The sequence below is a fragment of the Pempheris klunzingeri genome, chromosome 22 (assembly GCF_042242105.1).
Source record: "Pempheris klunzingeri isolate RE-2024b chromosome 22, fPemKlu1.hap1, whole genome shotgun sequence".
Lineage (NCBI taxonomy): Eukaryota > Metazoa > Chordata > Actinopteri > Acropomatiformes > Pempheridae > Pempheris > Pempheris klunzingeri.
Genome location: NC_092033.1, coordinates 2411392 through 2426135, shown reverse-complemented (window position 1 = coordinate 2426135; position 14744 = coordinate 2411392). Strand labels below are relative to the sequence as shown.

The following is a 14744-nucleotide window of genomic DNA, read 5'->3' as shown; positions in this document are numbered from 1 at the left end:
CTATTTTATATTGTGCTTCTGTTATTTTCTCCAAAGCAGAAAGGTGATTACACTGTACGTGAAGGTAAAAGGAGAATACAAGTTTAATAGAAACTTCCCCGATAGCCACCGTATATACTCAACAACACATTGAGTCTCACCCACCTCTTTCCTCTACAATCTGAGCCAGGTTCCTATGTAGGCGCCCACCTTAAATAGCTTTAGACAGAGTTACATCAGATCCTGTGTTGAGGTTTGTCTTACTGTAAACTCAGTGAAAGCTACAACACTGAGTCTGTGTATCACACTCAGTGCTCTGATTAGTGTAGTGATCAAAATGATCACCTGACTTGGCAGTTCTTATTTTAGCATCGTCCAGCTCATTGTTTTGGTTTTAAAGCCCAGAACATTTCTATTTCAGTTCACTGACCACTGTTGTTCCCAGCAGATAAACCTGCTTTTGTTACCAGATCAGCCCCAAACAGCAGGCACAAAAAGTTAGTGTCAATCTGGTGAACAAAGTTGGGACGGATCATGATTTTCAAGAACTGTATCAGCTTATGTGTTGTTTTAAAGATATATTTTTGCTTGTCGCTAGCATGATGCGGTGCGTAGAGATGAAGCCATGTCTCTTTAGGACATTAGCTAGAGGCAGTCATAGGCGCTAGCTGGGTTAGCTTAGCTCTTATCTTATCTTATCTTATGAAGGGTCACAGGGTCCTGGTGGTCTGGCTGCTCCACTCAAGGTCCACTTTAATCCAAACGCTTATTTAGTTATTTAGTTTAGGGATTAGTTTTTGTACTTGATATGCACATCCCTCCCAGCATAGTGGAGCATGTAGCTGCTTAAGAGCCAGATTTCTTCCTCAGGGGTTGGTGGAGACCAAAACAGGGCTAAAAAGGAGAGTGCTTAACTGTCTATTCAAATCTTTCTTCAAATCTTAATCTGTTCATTGTTCAAGTGTTTTATTTGACTGTTACTGCCTGAAGCAAGAAGAATTTCAATTGCATGCACTCCGGTCGACCATAAGACAATAAAAACTTTGATGTGGGGGCTTTACATCCATACATCTTTCATACAACAACTGGTTGCGGATCATAAAGGATCTATCCATAACAGTGAACAAGCAGATGCAGTTGAGAGCAAAGGCTCCTCAACTAAATTAAAGACGTTTAGATGAGATTTAACAGTCAGCTGACAAACAGAAGTTTAATTTTGACATGTTGACTTGTGTTGAACTGCCCAAAAGTGAAATTATTTCTTAGTTTCTTGTATTAAAAGGCTGAGTTTTCACCATCACTCACTACTGCATCACCACATACTTATTCAACATTAGAAGGTAAAAGATGTGCTGCCATTTTAGGTGCCTCGGAGAAGAAGGGTGACCATACCTGCACACTCACCTCTCTGTCTCTCTCTATCTCCAGGCCGGCCTCCAGCAGGTTGGCCTCAAACTCCTGCCTGATTAAACGCATCTCGTGGTCAGCAGGCTCCGTTAGCTCGTTCCCTTCTGCGCCTCCGAGCTCCACGAACACCTCCCCGACGCTCGCGGCCTCCCCTCCCGGCAGGCCTCCTCTTCCTCCGACCACATCTGAGCCCACGGACGGGGGAAAGTTGCCGTTGGACACAATGGAGAGCCTGTCATGTGACACTGAGGCGCTGGCAGGAGACCGTATGGAGCTGTGCCGTGGCTGATGGAAGACCAGGACGTAGTCAACTTTCCGTCGGCCATCAGAGAAGTAAAGGCCTTGTCCGCTGCCCTGAGGGCTTGAGGGTGAACCGCCGACCTGTAGGGAGGAAAGAAATCACACGGGAAGGTGAAATATACAGTAAAAACTGCTCTCATTCATTTACAGTAATCACAGCAAGGTATCACAATCAGCCTTTAAGCAGCAGCGGAGTTATGTAATAACCGTTTGAATGAACTTAAACATCTACGGCACTGTCAGCTCACGCAAACTGAAGTGGCTTTTGGCAGGTTCTCAAAAACACCTTCAGCAGCAGAGTGGGCAGTCAGCTCACCTTTGGCAGGTTTATTCTTTATTTAGACAGAGGGAAAGTAGAGAGGCAGACTAAACACCGAGGGCACAAGAAGGAACGCTCTGCAGGCTCTGAGCACGATGGATGCAGCTTTCTCGCTTATCAGCAGAACAGGTTTCTAAAATATGGCTGTTGTGCATCTACGTTACTGTCTGTTACGTTCTGCTGTCTGTGTGTGTGCACCATAATAACAGCAATGACAATCACAGACTGGATCTAGACTAATAAATTGGTAACTGCAGCCTAATGAAGATGCTGCTGCTCATTTAAGTGCAATATTTAAGCAGAAGAAAGTCACTGTGTTCTTATTCTCTTGAAGCAATAAATAAAGCAAAGCCACTTACTTAGATTAAATCGATAGATAAATAGATGGGCACACAATGTACCATAAAGCTTCTTCTGTATTAGCTTCATTTTTAACTGCTCTCTCTCATTAGTTGGTGGCTTAATCTGTGCCTCACAGTATTTTTTGCATGTGTGAATACAAAATTTAAACCTGCAATCACCTCTTTTTGGCCACTTGGGAGTCGGTGGAAACCAGTTGTGAAGACAATATCAACGTATCATGATCTTTTAAGTGGCTTAAACTTTTTGGCAGTTCACATTTATCCATCCAGCGTTCATTTAGAGTCGAGCTATCTGCACAGACTAACGTTTTCCTGATGAGTTTATGGTCTCAGTCTTCTTCAACACAGCAGGATGTTCGTTTAGTAAAGACCATAAAGCAGGGTCTGATTTGTGATGAATCAGTCAGAGGTGGTTCATGCATAAACCTAACCGATCAGACGTCATCTTTGAGGAATGAAAATCATTTCTGGCTCCAAAAAACTAAACTGGCAACGGCCAAAATACCAAACTTGTGGCTTCAAAACGTCAGTCAACAAACCAGTGGAGGTCTTTATATATACAGTCTGCTGTTTGGTAACACAGAAAGAGTTTTTAGAGGTTTTTTTGCTGCCTTATGTGGCTGAAAACACAACAATGAGTGATGAGAGTGATCCAAACAGTAAGATTTACCACCCGAACAGCTAAACAGCGAGCTGAAACTCAACTTTCTTGTTGTAACATTGTCATTTGGTATATTGTTTCTGTGAAATATTGGTTATAGCTGCTTTGATTATGTAACCTAGCTAACAAACAAGCTGCCGTAACTTCCAGCTCTGTTTACGTACATGACACAAGCGCTTGTTACAGGATTCTGGAGGCCTTATAAACTTTGCAGGAACACAAATGCTTCACCATTTCCCAGCTAATAAACTCTGACTGTCTCACTCAGTGGGCAAAGTTGCATTTTCACTGTCCTATTTATGACTAAAGACTTGTTACATGTGTCATCAGTAGCTTCAGGGACTCATTTACTCGTCTTTGGATGTGAATGTTGCTGAAATATGGCCGTCCGGTGCAAGATTAGCTCAAATGTTTAAAAGCCCTCGTGCATCTGTGGATCTCCCACACAGGTGTTTTCACCTCTCTGAGGCTAATTAAACATCGTCTGTGGGCAGACTGAGCCTGACTGATGTCGTCCTAACGACTGCTTAGCCCTTTATCATTTCTTTCTTTCAGTCCAATTAATGTAATGTCACCTATGAAGGGCTGGATAACAAATAATACATTGGGATTTTGAATATATTAGCAATTATTAGCATCTATAATCAATCTCCATTGGAAGTTTTGGAAGTTTTCCCAGTGGCTACAACCTTCAAACTCCATCAGCTTTCCCTGAGGGCTCCTGTTTGCTCACACTTTGTTTTTTTTTTTATTTTTATGGTTTAGCCGAGCTAGTTCCTAGATACTCCTCTTGGTAAAACCTCTGGGGACGTTCCCTAAAGATTTAAAGGTTGTAAATCCTTCACTGAGCTTCACCTGTTTGCTGACACCATAAAATAATAATAATAATAATAATAATTTAGGGGTAAAAGGGGTCATCTCTCCATGTTATGCTGTCCTATGTTGTCTATCAGGTCAAATATCCAGCAGTAGTCACAGAACCAGTGCTCCATGTTACAGTGGGTCTTAAAGCAGATGTTAACACAGATGAACACAGATTGGTCTCAGGTGCAGCAGACTACACTCAAGGCAAAGACCAGAAAAAGCGACAGTGGCGGCGGATGGATACTGCTGCTGTACTTACTGGGATCTTGTCTTCCCCGGAGGAGATCTGCATGCTGTTGCGCTTCAGAGACACAGAGACAAGTAGAAGAGGAGGAAAAAGAAGAAGGATAAGACAAAGAAAGGGAGTGAAAGTTGGCGGTTGCCGCAGAAAGAAACAGCCGGATTCATCATCATCATCACCACCATCACCACCACCACCTTCATCACCACCTTCCCCAAATGTCACCCGAGATCACTCCGGTTAGTCCACAGTCCGAGAGGAGCGGCGGCTCAGCCGCACCAGGGTTCATAGTTTAGTGGAAGAAAGATGTGTCAGATTTAAAAGGCTGCGCACACACACACACACTCTCTCTCACTCACTCACACACTCGCAGCCTGATCACATGCTGGTGAAACCCATCCATCCAACTGTGTGATCTGGAGGCTGCCTGCGCACCGCCGGCGCTTTTGGCACGGAGCGCGCCACGCTGTAAAAAATGTCCGCTTTCAATATGTTACTCAGTGTTGATGCTGAGTCTCAGAAAGCCTCTTTAATCAAAGGAAGCTGATCCAGTGTGATTTCAGCTGTTTTCACGAGGGGTTTTTTTCTTGTATCTGAAACAGGCTGCATCCTAAATTTCACCTGACAGTTAAAGAAATAAAGAAAAAAGATCTAATTTCAGGTGTGTTTCTAATAAAATGTGGATCTAATCTACCTCACTCTTCACTGGAGGGTTTTTTTTTTCAGTTTTTGATTAAAGATCAGATGTCTCTTGCTCTTATTTCGAAAATGTCAGGTTGAGATGGCTGTTTTTTTGCAGTGTGGAGAGAGGGAGCAGCCCTGGATGCTCACACTGATGTAAGTTAGAGAGAAACACGGTGTTTTCATCACAGCTGCACCACAACGACCAAGGCAACTGTGTAGAAAATGTATTTCAAGGACTGCTTTTGTGCTAAGATCATATTTCTGTCTTCATGAGTTTTAGGAGGAACCATTCACACACGCACACACACACACTGAGGCACAGCTAACCCCAGGCTTTACCATTAACCTATTTCTAATATCAGCCTTAATCCTCAACTGAACTTTTCCCCAAACTCACATTAACCTTGAACTCACATGTTCACACTTTTCTCCTCAAAGTCAGGACGAAGTCGGTTTGATTCACCCAAATACCATCACAATACAGCTTTTATTTTGAAAGACTACAAGATTAAACATGTTGAAAAATACATTTTCAGGAGAACAGCTCATCATCACAGGCTGTGAATATGAGAAGTCATTTTAATGAGCTTTTTTTTTTATTATTATTTTATGCTAACTCATAATAATGATGCAATGCAATGAAATGCATCACCCACACAGGAAATATTACATAATTAGCTGATTTTCACAAGTTTCTTTAATGTTTCTGAGCAGTCACCCCGACAGCATGAACCTCTAAAGTTTTAACCCATAAGAACCTTTTTTCTCCTTTAACTTAAAGTATGGGGGGGTGTAAAACAGACTAAATGAACCATGAGGAGCACATTTCTGAACTTATTTTCTTGATACTACTCCAACTGTCCAAGATCTGAAAGGTTAAATACGTCACAGCATCAACTTTTTCCTTAAATATGCTCAGGACAGGTTAATCAGAATCCAGGACAGTATTAGAATAGTTCTATTGTTTGAAATGTACCTTTAATAACAAAAACAAGCTGTTTAAAACACAGCTAGTTGTGTCGCAGGTGTTAATCAGGCAGACCAGCATTTTGGAAATGGTCACATGACTGCACCAGGAAGTTTAGCAGCTGTCACTGAGGGACTTCCTGAGTTAAATTCAAGGATAAAGCTTTAAAGGGACATTTCCAGAATATTTTAAAGGTCTGTGAGGCCTGTGTCACCATCACACTGGTTCCCAAATGAGTAAAAACGTATATTAATGTCTTGTTTATTCACACACACACACTTTGGAGCCTAGATCACCTGCAGCAAACACTGTGACTCCTCAGCGCAGGGCTCCTCTTTACCCGGCTCAGGCTCCAGGAGGCTGTAGGGCATCGGCATCGGCTCCAGCCCCATCCCGGACACTTCCCTGGTCAGGTGGTACAGGGCCTCGCTGTGGATGGAGGAAGACTCGCTGAGTGCCGTGGCCGCTCGGATGAAGCTCGCACCATTGGCCCATGGTTCTGGAAGACATTTATTTTGGGAATTAAGTGCCACGTGATTATTACTCAGCATCTCGCTTGGATGTTTTGTGATTTTACAGCTGGACTTTAAAGGTTTTTAAAGGAATTTGCTAGCTAGAGATGATGTATTGTGATATAAGTCACTGAAACTCAACATTTTAGACATGGGGGTGGTGAAGAGGCAGCGGGCCCAGTTTGCTGTGGGTAAATCTTTCTCAGCAGGGACCAAACACCGAACGGAAACAGTGTGAATCTGGAGCTTCTTGGATGATTCAGCCGTATTGATCCTGTACTTTCACATCTTGTCCTGTGCAGTTTTTCTTTTATCTATCCAGGCAAAGTCACCAAGTCAAACTCAAACTTCCAACGCTTGCTTCACATTTATGCACTGACAGAAGTGTCATTAAAATGAGCACGAAAAGATTTTAGATTCCTCCGTCATGAGACAACAGCATTGTTGTTTGAAAAAGATTTACCAGCACGTCAAGAATCTCGAAGAACGGCCTCCGAGGAGAATCTTCAGGTGTGAAATAAACGATGCTTTCTTGCCAAGAGCTCGATGAGAAGGTCGATGCCGCTCTCATCTCTGTCCGGCAACAGCAAAAAGGAGCAAACAGCTAGTCTGTCGCTGTCACCTCAAATGAACACACACCCTTTTTGATCCTTTAATCTGTTAGTAAGAACAAAAAACACCGGGTGGTGTGGTCTTACAGTGGGTTCAGGCTATTTCTTGGCAGGATGCTGTGACTTCCTGAAGTCTTGTCATCACGGTGAGGTTACCAGGCAGCCAGTGAGCTCCAGATGAGCCTTAGAGCAGGTCCTGGTTAGCAGTTTGTTTCCGGTCTTTATGCTAAGCTAAGTTTATTTATATATATATAACAGCTGATCCTCTTTTCTGGTGAAAAAGCATTTTCCCCCCCAAACTATTGCTTTAACAGAGCAGCTCTTGTTTCCCCAGTGTGTCGTCTCCGTAATACTAAAATAGTGAGAAGACATTACACCTGTTCGCTGCCCTACTTAACCACAGTTTGTATTTTTAGGCACTAAACACTGGGGGGGGGGGGTTAAGTGCCTTGCTCAGAGGCACCTTGACATCTGCCATTAAGAAAGTGGAGAGTACTACTCATCCACACGTTTTACAAGGCAGCGCTTTCTCATCAAACCTGAGACCTTTTGGAGGATCAACGTTCCCAGTCGACGCTCCCTGGGAGCTGCACATATGCAAAGTGGCCTCGTGACGCTTTGTTTGGCGCCGCAGCAAATTGATGTGTGTGTCAGTCAATCACGAGCCCTGTCGGAAAGCACTTCACAAAGAGCCAACTTCTCAACAATCAGCCTCAAAACACAAAGAGCACAATTAAATACGAGGAAACAAAAAAAAAAGAAAGAAAGAACGTGGTCGACGGTGTGAAAGTCTTATATTTAATTTGTACTCCAGCAGATTACTTGTTGCTCAGCAGCCGTTTGGTGTTGAGGCCTGTTTTTTTTTTTTTTGTTTTTTAAAGTGCAGTGGTGACATTTCTCCATCTTTATCGGTCTCACTGCTGTGCTGGAAGGGACCACAACAGATTGCTGGTTTTTATGCAATAAGGTTACTATGTGTGTGTGTGTGTGTGTGTGTGAGAGAGTGTGTGTGGTTATTTTAAGGATACAGACAGCTGTAGCCATAGTAACGCACCAGGCCACGTGCTGTGCTCTCATTTCAGCACCACGGACAGTTCCTCCTCTATTTCAGTCCACGTTTCTCTCTTTCATCCACAGTTGGTCAACATCTAAACGTGCTGTTGATCGTCCGCCAGGTCAAGAAAAGGTTTTCGCTAATGTCACCTTCCCAACCCCACAAGGACGGATATTTCGTGGCAACAGTTGTGTTGCTGTTCTCTCGCAGCTCGCTTGACAGCAGCGGAGTAGCCTGGAGGTTAGAGAGGCAGGCCTGCAAATGGAAGGTCGCCAGTTTGAGTCTGGTAGGAGGGGGAATGAATGAGAAAATCCCTCTTGCATGAATATAAAGGAGGGCATCACAAGAAACCAAGCAAGGCTGTGCTCAAGGGTTTTTTTTTTAGTATAAAAGTATAAAAATCGATGAACCAAATGCATTTTATCCAGCTGGAAACTAAAGAAGAGATTCCCAAAGTACGTGTTGTGTGTCATAAGATGAATTTGCTCAGTTTGCAGGTTAGACAGACAGATTATTCTGAACTGGGGTCTAACGTCTGACTTGGTTTCTGAGTTTCTGAGTTTCTCACAGCCTCTGTTCTGGAGACTGATTGTGTAAGATAAACAGCCTCTCTATTTTCACAGTAATTTCTAATGGCAGAGACAAAGGGCATCTTTCAAGGGAACAGCTAATGGGCAGCAGCACATCTCCAAGACTTAATGCTGATGCTTTTATCACATTATCACATGTTGTCGCAGCTCTGGCTCGCTGATTGTGCGGACGCCTCTGCCACGACACGGCGGAATACATTTTTAACCCTGTCTTATTGGCTTTTATGTTGTTACCGTCTTGATTAAACAAAACATTAACGGAGAATTCTGTTGTGCTCAGATTAACCAGATTTTAGCGCTAATTATTAGAGTCTCCGCTGCTACACGTGGGCGACATTCACACTATTTCACCGATCTACAGGCTGCAGTAACGCACCAACAAAGAAGAGTAAGAGTAAGTAAACATGGATTTAAATCACTTTGTAAATGTTTTATAAGGAAGGAAATGTGTTTATTAGAAGGAGACACTGAATGTAAACAACTTTTGGATGTTTTGTAGAACAGGATTTTGTGACAGACAAAGCTAATTATGGTCTAATGAACAACCCACACTGGTGTGACGTGAAGATTCAAGTGGACATAAACTAAAAACTGACTTTTCAATTAAGTAGCAGACAGTTTCTGTGTAGCAACTAAAGCTCAGAAACAAAACACATCTGCAAATTCATAAATTCTGGGTTGTTTTTTTTATGGCGGAGAACAAGTAGATGACATTTTAAGAAGATTTAGAGAGGTAAGTGACATTATTGTTGTAGTAGTTGAGTATTTTCATGTCTTCAAACATGTCTGGAGGGAGTCTTTACTTGTGGGTAAACAGAAAGCTGGTGTGGATGTCAAAGGAAGACGGTGTGTGCAGCAGCTGCAGGAGCATCATTACTGCTATCAATCGGCCATCTCCCATTAAGAATATGGTGTTATGATGACTTTGGAGCATAAACTCTCCCGGAGGCTCGATAGTAAATCCTGACGTCCCAGAGCTGCAGATAATATCACCTGTCTGGATTGTTTGAGGATGTTTCCCCTGGAGCAGAGCAATAAAAAGCTCAGGAGCACGTTGCTCAGCTCTGGGTGCTCAGAACAGCAGGGGAGCCTTTTGTTTCCCTTCTGCCTTTCAGGGTTTATGGAGTGTGTTAGCTTAGCATTATCCTGCTCTGTCACTAAACCAAAAGGATCATGGGAGTTTAGTCCTGACGAGTTCTTGACCTCACCTACAGTAAAGCACAGCAACAAGTCAGCCACGCAAACTAACCCAGATTACCGGCCGTGCCGTTGGTTTACAGCGAGGGAGCACGAGTCTGTGATCAATCACCCTTCTAAACTGATTAATTCTGCCAAAGTGTGGAGAAACGGTTCCTCCAGGAGACGAGCAGAGAACAACAAGGGGACTGCATCAGCACAGAGGGGTCTGAATGAATAATCGAATTAACTACAGCAGCCTCACATGCAACTGTATACCCTGCCTGCCGTAAAGAGCTGCCTGATGACGGCCGCCCCACGCGGTCTGCTGACACACACACACACACACACATTGGGGGGAAATGGGAAGGGACAAAAGGCGAGTTACTCTACAGTGGTCCTGTCTAGTGTGTCCTTTTTGTTGGCTGAGGATACAGGAGGTACAGGCAGGACAGGCCACACAAAGGAGGGTCCTGCTGGGTTTCCTATAGGTTACCGTAGCACTCACCTGCACAGGTAGAGGAGGGGGATCTGCGGAGAGCCATTTCACCTCAACTCTGAGTGACTCCAGCCGAGAGGCAGGCCGTGTTTCCTTTGAGTTCCCAGTCAGTCAGTCAGTCAGTCAGTCAGTCAGTCATGCTGCTTTGCTGTCAGCAGCAGGTGAGAGGAACAACAGCAACACTGACTCAGTAGTGCGGCGCTCTGCTTAGGAGAAGCTCTGCTGGGATCATACTCTCCTCCAAACGGCTGGCTGGGTAGCAGAAACTCCACAACTCAGCTTATTGTGTACACTTACTTAATGCAGCGCACTCCGGGCTTGTGGGTAACCGACCAGCTGGCTGATTGGGTGTTTCGCAAAAGGAATTACAGGCACACAGAGACAAGCAGAGATTATTGGGCCCTCTAATGTGCATTAATTACTGTGCCTTCTGTTGGGGCTTAGCTGCAAACCTGTGGGGTCTTAAGGGTCCACTTCACAGAGCTGAATAGCAGGGAAGAGGCATCTCAGTGCAAATTAAAGTTATACAATGAGAGGATTCTCCCAGGAAAGGGAGATGACGACGATTAACATGAGGAGCACGCGACATGTGGACAGCGACAGCTCATTCATCAGAATAACAAAGTCAGACTGAGTCAGAGTCAGAAAGAAAAACTAATCCTCACCTGTATCTCAAGCAGGTTGGATTCTAGTTGCTTTAAATGTGCTCTGCATGCACGGAGCACTATCAGTATCCCAGATTAAAAGCCCCCCCGTGGAGGCTTTGTTTGTATCTTGCGTACGAGGATGCGTATGTACGCATAAAAGCACAAAGATGACGCAATACACACTTCTGCTGTTTCAATGCCATCAACAGATCAACAGACGGTGGCAGTGACACACATGACGGGAAAGAAGAAGACACCAGAGAGTGTATATAGGAAGTGAGCGTGGTCACAGTTACCCGCTGGCTGGTGGCTGTTTTGAAGTTTGGCATTTTGGCCGTCGTCATCTTGGTTTGAAGTGATGCTCTGATTGGTTAGGTTTAGGCCCTGCCCTAAAGGATACCCTGCTCTTGATCTATTTTACCCTAAATGGGACCATAAGTTAGTGAAGGAACATTGACTTGACCATCAGGAAAATGTTTACTGAGGTGATAAATCAGTGAGAAGAATTCAGGTTTCAGGCACTTCAGCATTGGCTTCACTTCTCAAACCTGGAAGCTCCGTGTGCTTCTATATTATACAGTGTATGACAGGAACACAGGACTCTCCCAGGTAACGGTACAATCATACAGGTGTATATTACAGCCAGCTGATTTATTCATTTCAGCCTCGGCTGCCATTTTTATGCTCTTTTACAGTTTTTCCTAAAATGTGCAATACACCCAAAGCTCCTTTGTTCAACATTAACATGAGGCTTACAGTTCACAAGGGAACTTCTGTACTGTAACATTCATCACTTGTCCATCTTCTTGCTTTCCCACCACTTTAAAGTGAGAGACCGAGGATCGAGGCTAACGCATGGCTGTGTTGCACATTCTGCTTCCTGCCGTCTAATTGCTTGGCCAACCTCTTCACTGACTAATTGTTCCACCTGATGGTAACTGATGCTAAATACAGATAGAGTGTGAGAGGCAGCGTCGGGTTGCACACACACAGGCACGCGCACGCACACACACACACACACACACACACACACACGCCCTCACACTCTGTCAGTAAGGGTATCTGATGTGTCGCACTGAGCGGCAGCATCCACACACACACGAGCACGCGCACCTAAACACACCTCCACCTTCAGGCTCCGGTTACAGCGGGTACAGATATGTTCAGGGTGTTAAATATTAAAGGCTGTAATATTAACGGCTAAGTGTTGTAATCGAGGAAACTGCTAAAAGGTCAAGTTCGAAACACAGGCCGAGCTCGCTAACCACCGTGTTGTTTAGCTTTCCCGGCTAGCACTTCTCAAATGTTGACTTGCAGGAGCCACCCAAGTTCAGTGTTAACTGAAATGAGGACATACGTTTGAGAGCGTGATGCTGAGTTCAAAGCAGGGATATTTCTAGCTCACACGCATCTGAAGTTCTTTTACTCGCTTTTCATTTTTAGAAGCACAGTCCGGCTTTAATGAGGCACATTTTGCATCTTACTTTAGTCACAACAACTAACATTTTCCTGCAACAACGAAGCAAAAGGTTTTATGCCCCCACAGTCAATGACAGCAGCCATGTTTCATGTTTTGATTGGTATTTAGTTTGAGGGTTCAGTCAATATGTTTCAGATCGACCAGCGTGTCACCTCAGGCTGCATCGTTCCTGCACGGGACAGCAACACGACAACTGGAAGATGCACACAGCAGAATCAAAACTTGATATCACAGCACCAGTAAAACTCTAACAGGGTCACACATCCTGTGTGGGATCCTTTGACAGCAGCCGTGAGGGAAATCGAACTGTGGAACTGGAACTGCTAGAAATCCTACTGATTATCCAACAGGCAGGTTCACAGGGTTCCCTCACGCTGTCCAAAGTCAAATTCAAGCACTTTTCAGGCAATTTCAAGGTGCATTTTTAGGCTATGTTACAGCTGAGGTCACTCATAGAGATACAGATGTCTTTGCAATCAAGTAGCCAACTTATGTTAAATATCTAAGAAGCAAACTATTCAGTCAGAAACCGATTTTTTACATTAACGTTATCAGAATTTCAAGAACTTTCAAGCACTTGGAAGCGACCTTGAAAACACAACATCAAATTCAAACATTTCCAAGGATTGTTCACGACCCATATGAACCCTGTGTCCACACAGTTCATTTAGTGTCAAATGACCGAGATTTCTAAAATAAAAACAAATAAAGTTACTACTCACCTTTAAGGTGTGTTCAGACTGAATGTGAAGAAAACAAGATTACACACAAAGTCAACACAAGCAAACACAAATTCACTCCAAGCTGCACAAATTAAGGCAAATTGTTCAAACTTGATTGAGAAATGCTTCATGTACCTTTGTAACCTTTGTTTATCCAAATACCTAATCCCTTCTTAAACCTAACCAAGGAGTTTTGGTACCTAAATATGAAGTTAGCCGCCACATCCTCCTGCTTTTGTGGACTTTGTCGCTCTTTATACTGCGTCAACAGGTCTAAATAGCCAAATAGAGACAGTCTGATTATTTACACATAAAGCAACAACAGCCTCACATCGCTGCACCCCCCCGGTGTACATGCAGTAACACATGGGATTAGTTTGGTGACTAACTCAAACTGTTTTTAAAGTATGCAGATATCATATCATTGCTAGCATAAAAGAAAAAAAAAGATGGATGCTCTGCTAGATACCATGAATGGAGAAAAGCTTTGCAGGTCACACAGACGCACCGTGAATTCAAAGTGAAAGCATTAAATCTGCATTCATGCTCCTCAAGCCACATAAATACAGCTGCCACAAATAGACTGAAGAGCATCACACCCACACATCATAAACATGCATATGTACATACGGCACGTTAGCATTTACATTCATATAGAGCCACATATGCATATCTCGCATATTAAGTATTTTAGGATTTGTGAGGAGCCTCTTCTCCTGCTGCTCTACACATCACCTGAGCCCATAGATTAAAACGTGCTAATTCACTCTAATTAACCTCAGCCCAAGTCCTGACCCTAGAGTAACCCCTTAGAGCAGTGAGGACACTATAGGTGCCCTCAAATTGTTCCTCACAAAGACAGAAGTACATGAAAACACACACATACAGCACATGTGAGCACACACACACACACACACACACACAGAGGCAGTGAGTGATTTCCCCCGTCGTCTGATCTGGTTCACGTCTTCCTGGAGAGGAACCAGAGATAATGGAGAAAGAGAGCGAATCGATTCTCGATGCTCCAGTTTACTCCAGTTCCTCACAGTTTCCTCCCTCACCAGCCTCACACACACCTGTCAGAGCTGGGGAGCTGCAGCACACGTAAAAAAAAAAAAAAAACCACAAAGACACGTTGCTCCTTGAAAATCAGTCAGTCCCTGTTTGGAAAAGCTGAGGAACGTCCTGCAGAATATTTTTGCATCTTAAAGTGATTTCAGCCTTTTCCTTTATAATATAACTTGCTAGAACTTTTATACCAGCGTTAAACCTTCATTTTTAGGTTTGATCATGTGTGTCAAACGTAGTCATGTCTTCTTCTAAGATATGTTTGTCAGTAGGGAACATGTGTAGCATCAAACGCACACAAACGAATATGGTGAACCGAATCACATGAAGGTCTAAATGCTATTTTAGTGGCTTTTCCACGCCGACGAAAATAAAATCCTGGGGGCTGACAGTCAAAATGTGTGATGTGATGCCATGAAACGCGTCAAATTACAAAAAAAAAAAAAGAAAAAGAATATTAATACAGGATCTTAAATTGCACATTTACTGACGCGTCATTCCTGTTTCTTTTCCCCACACAGCGATATGTGACAGTACAGTTTAAAGCCGCCCTGCAGAGCTCCCTCCTGTGTATTCTTCAGACCTAACAACATGCTGGATG

At 43.6% G+C, this 14744-nt stretch overlaps 1 protein-coding gene across 1 annotated transcript in view; it reads right to left on the bottom strand.

Moving 5' to 3' along the window:
* Positions 1-10272, bottom strand: part of ano2b (anoctamin 2b) — a 55189-nt gene extending 44917 nt beyond the window's left edge. Inside the window, exons 1-4 of the mRNA XM_070853555.1 lie at positions 10236-10272; positions 6081-6283; positions 4152-4193; positions 1384-1767 (exon numbers count right to left, since the gene is read on the bottom strand). Coding sequence (XP_070709656.1) covers positions 1384-1767; positions 4152-4193; positions 6081-6283; positions 10236-10272 — 666 coding nt within the window. The remainder of the gene's footprint in view (positions 1-1383; positions 1768-4151; positions 4194-6080; positions 6284-10235) is intronic.
* Positions 10273-14744: the final 4472 nt, after the last annotated feature.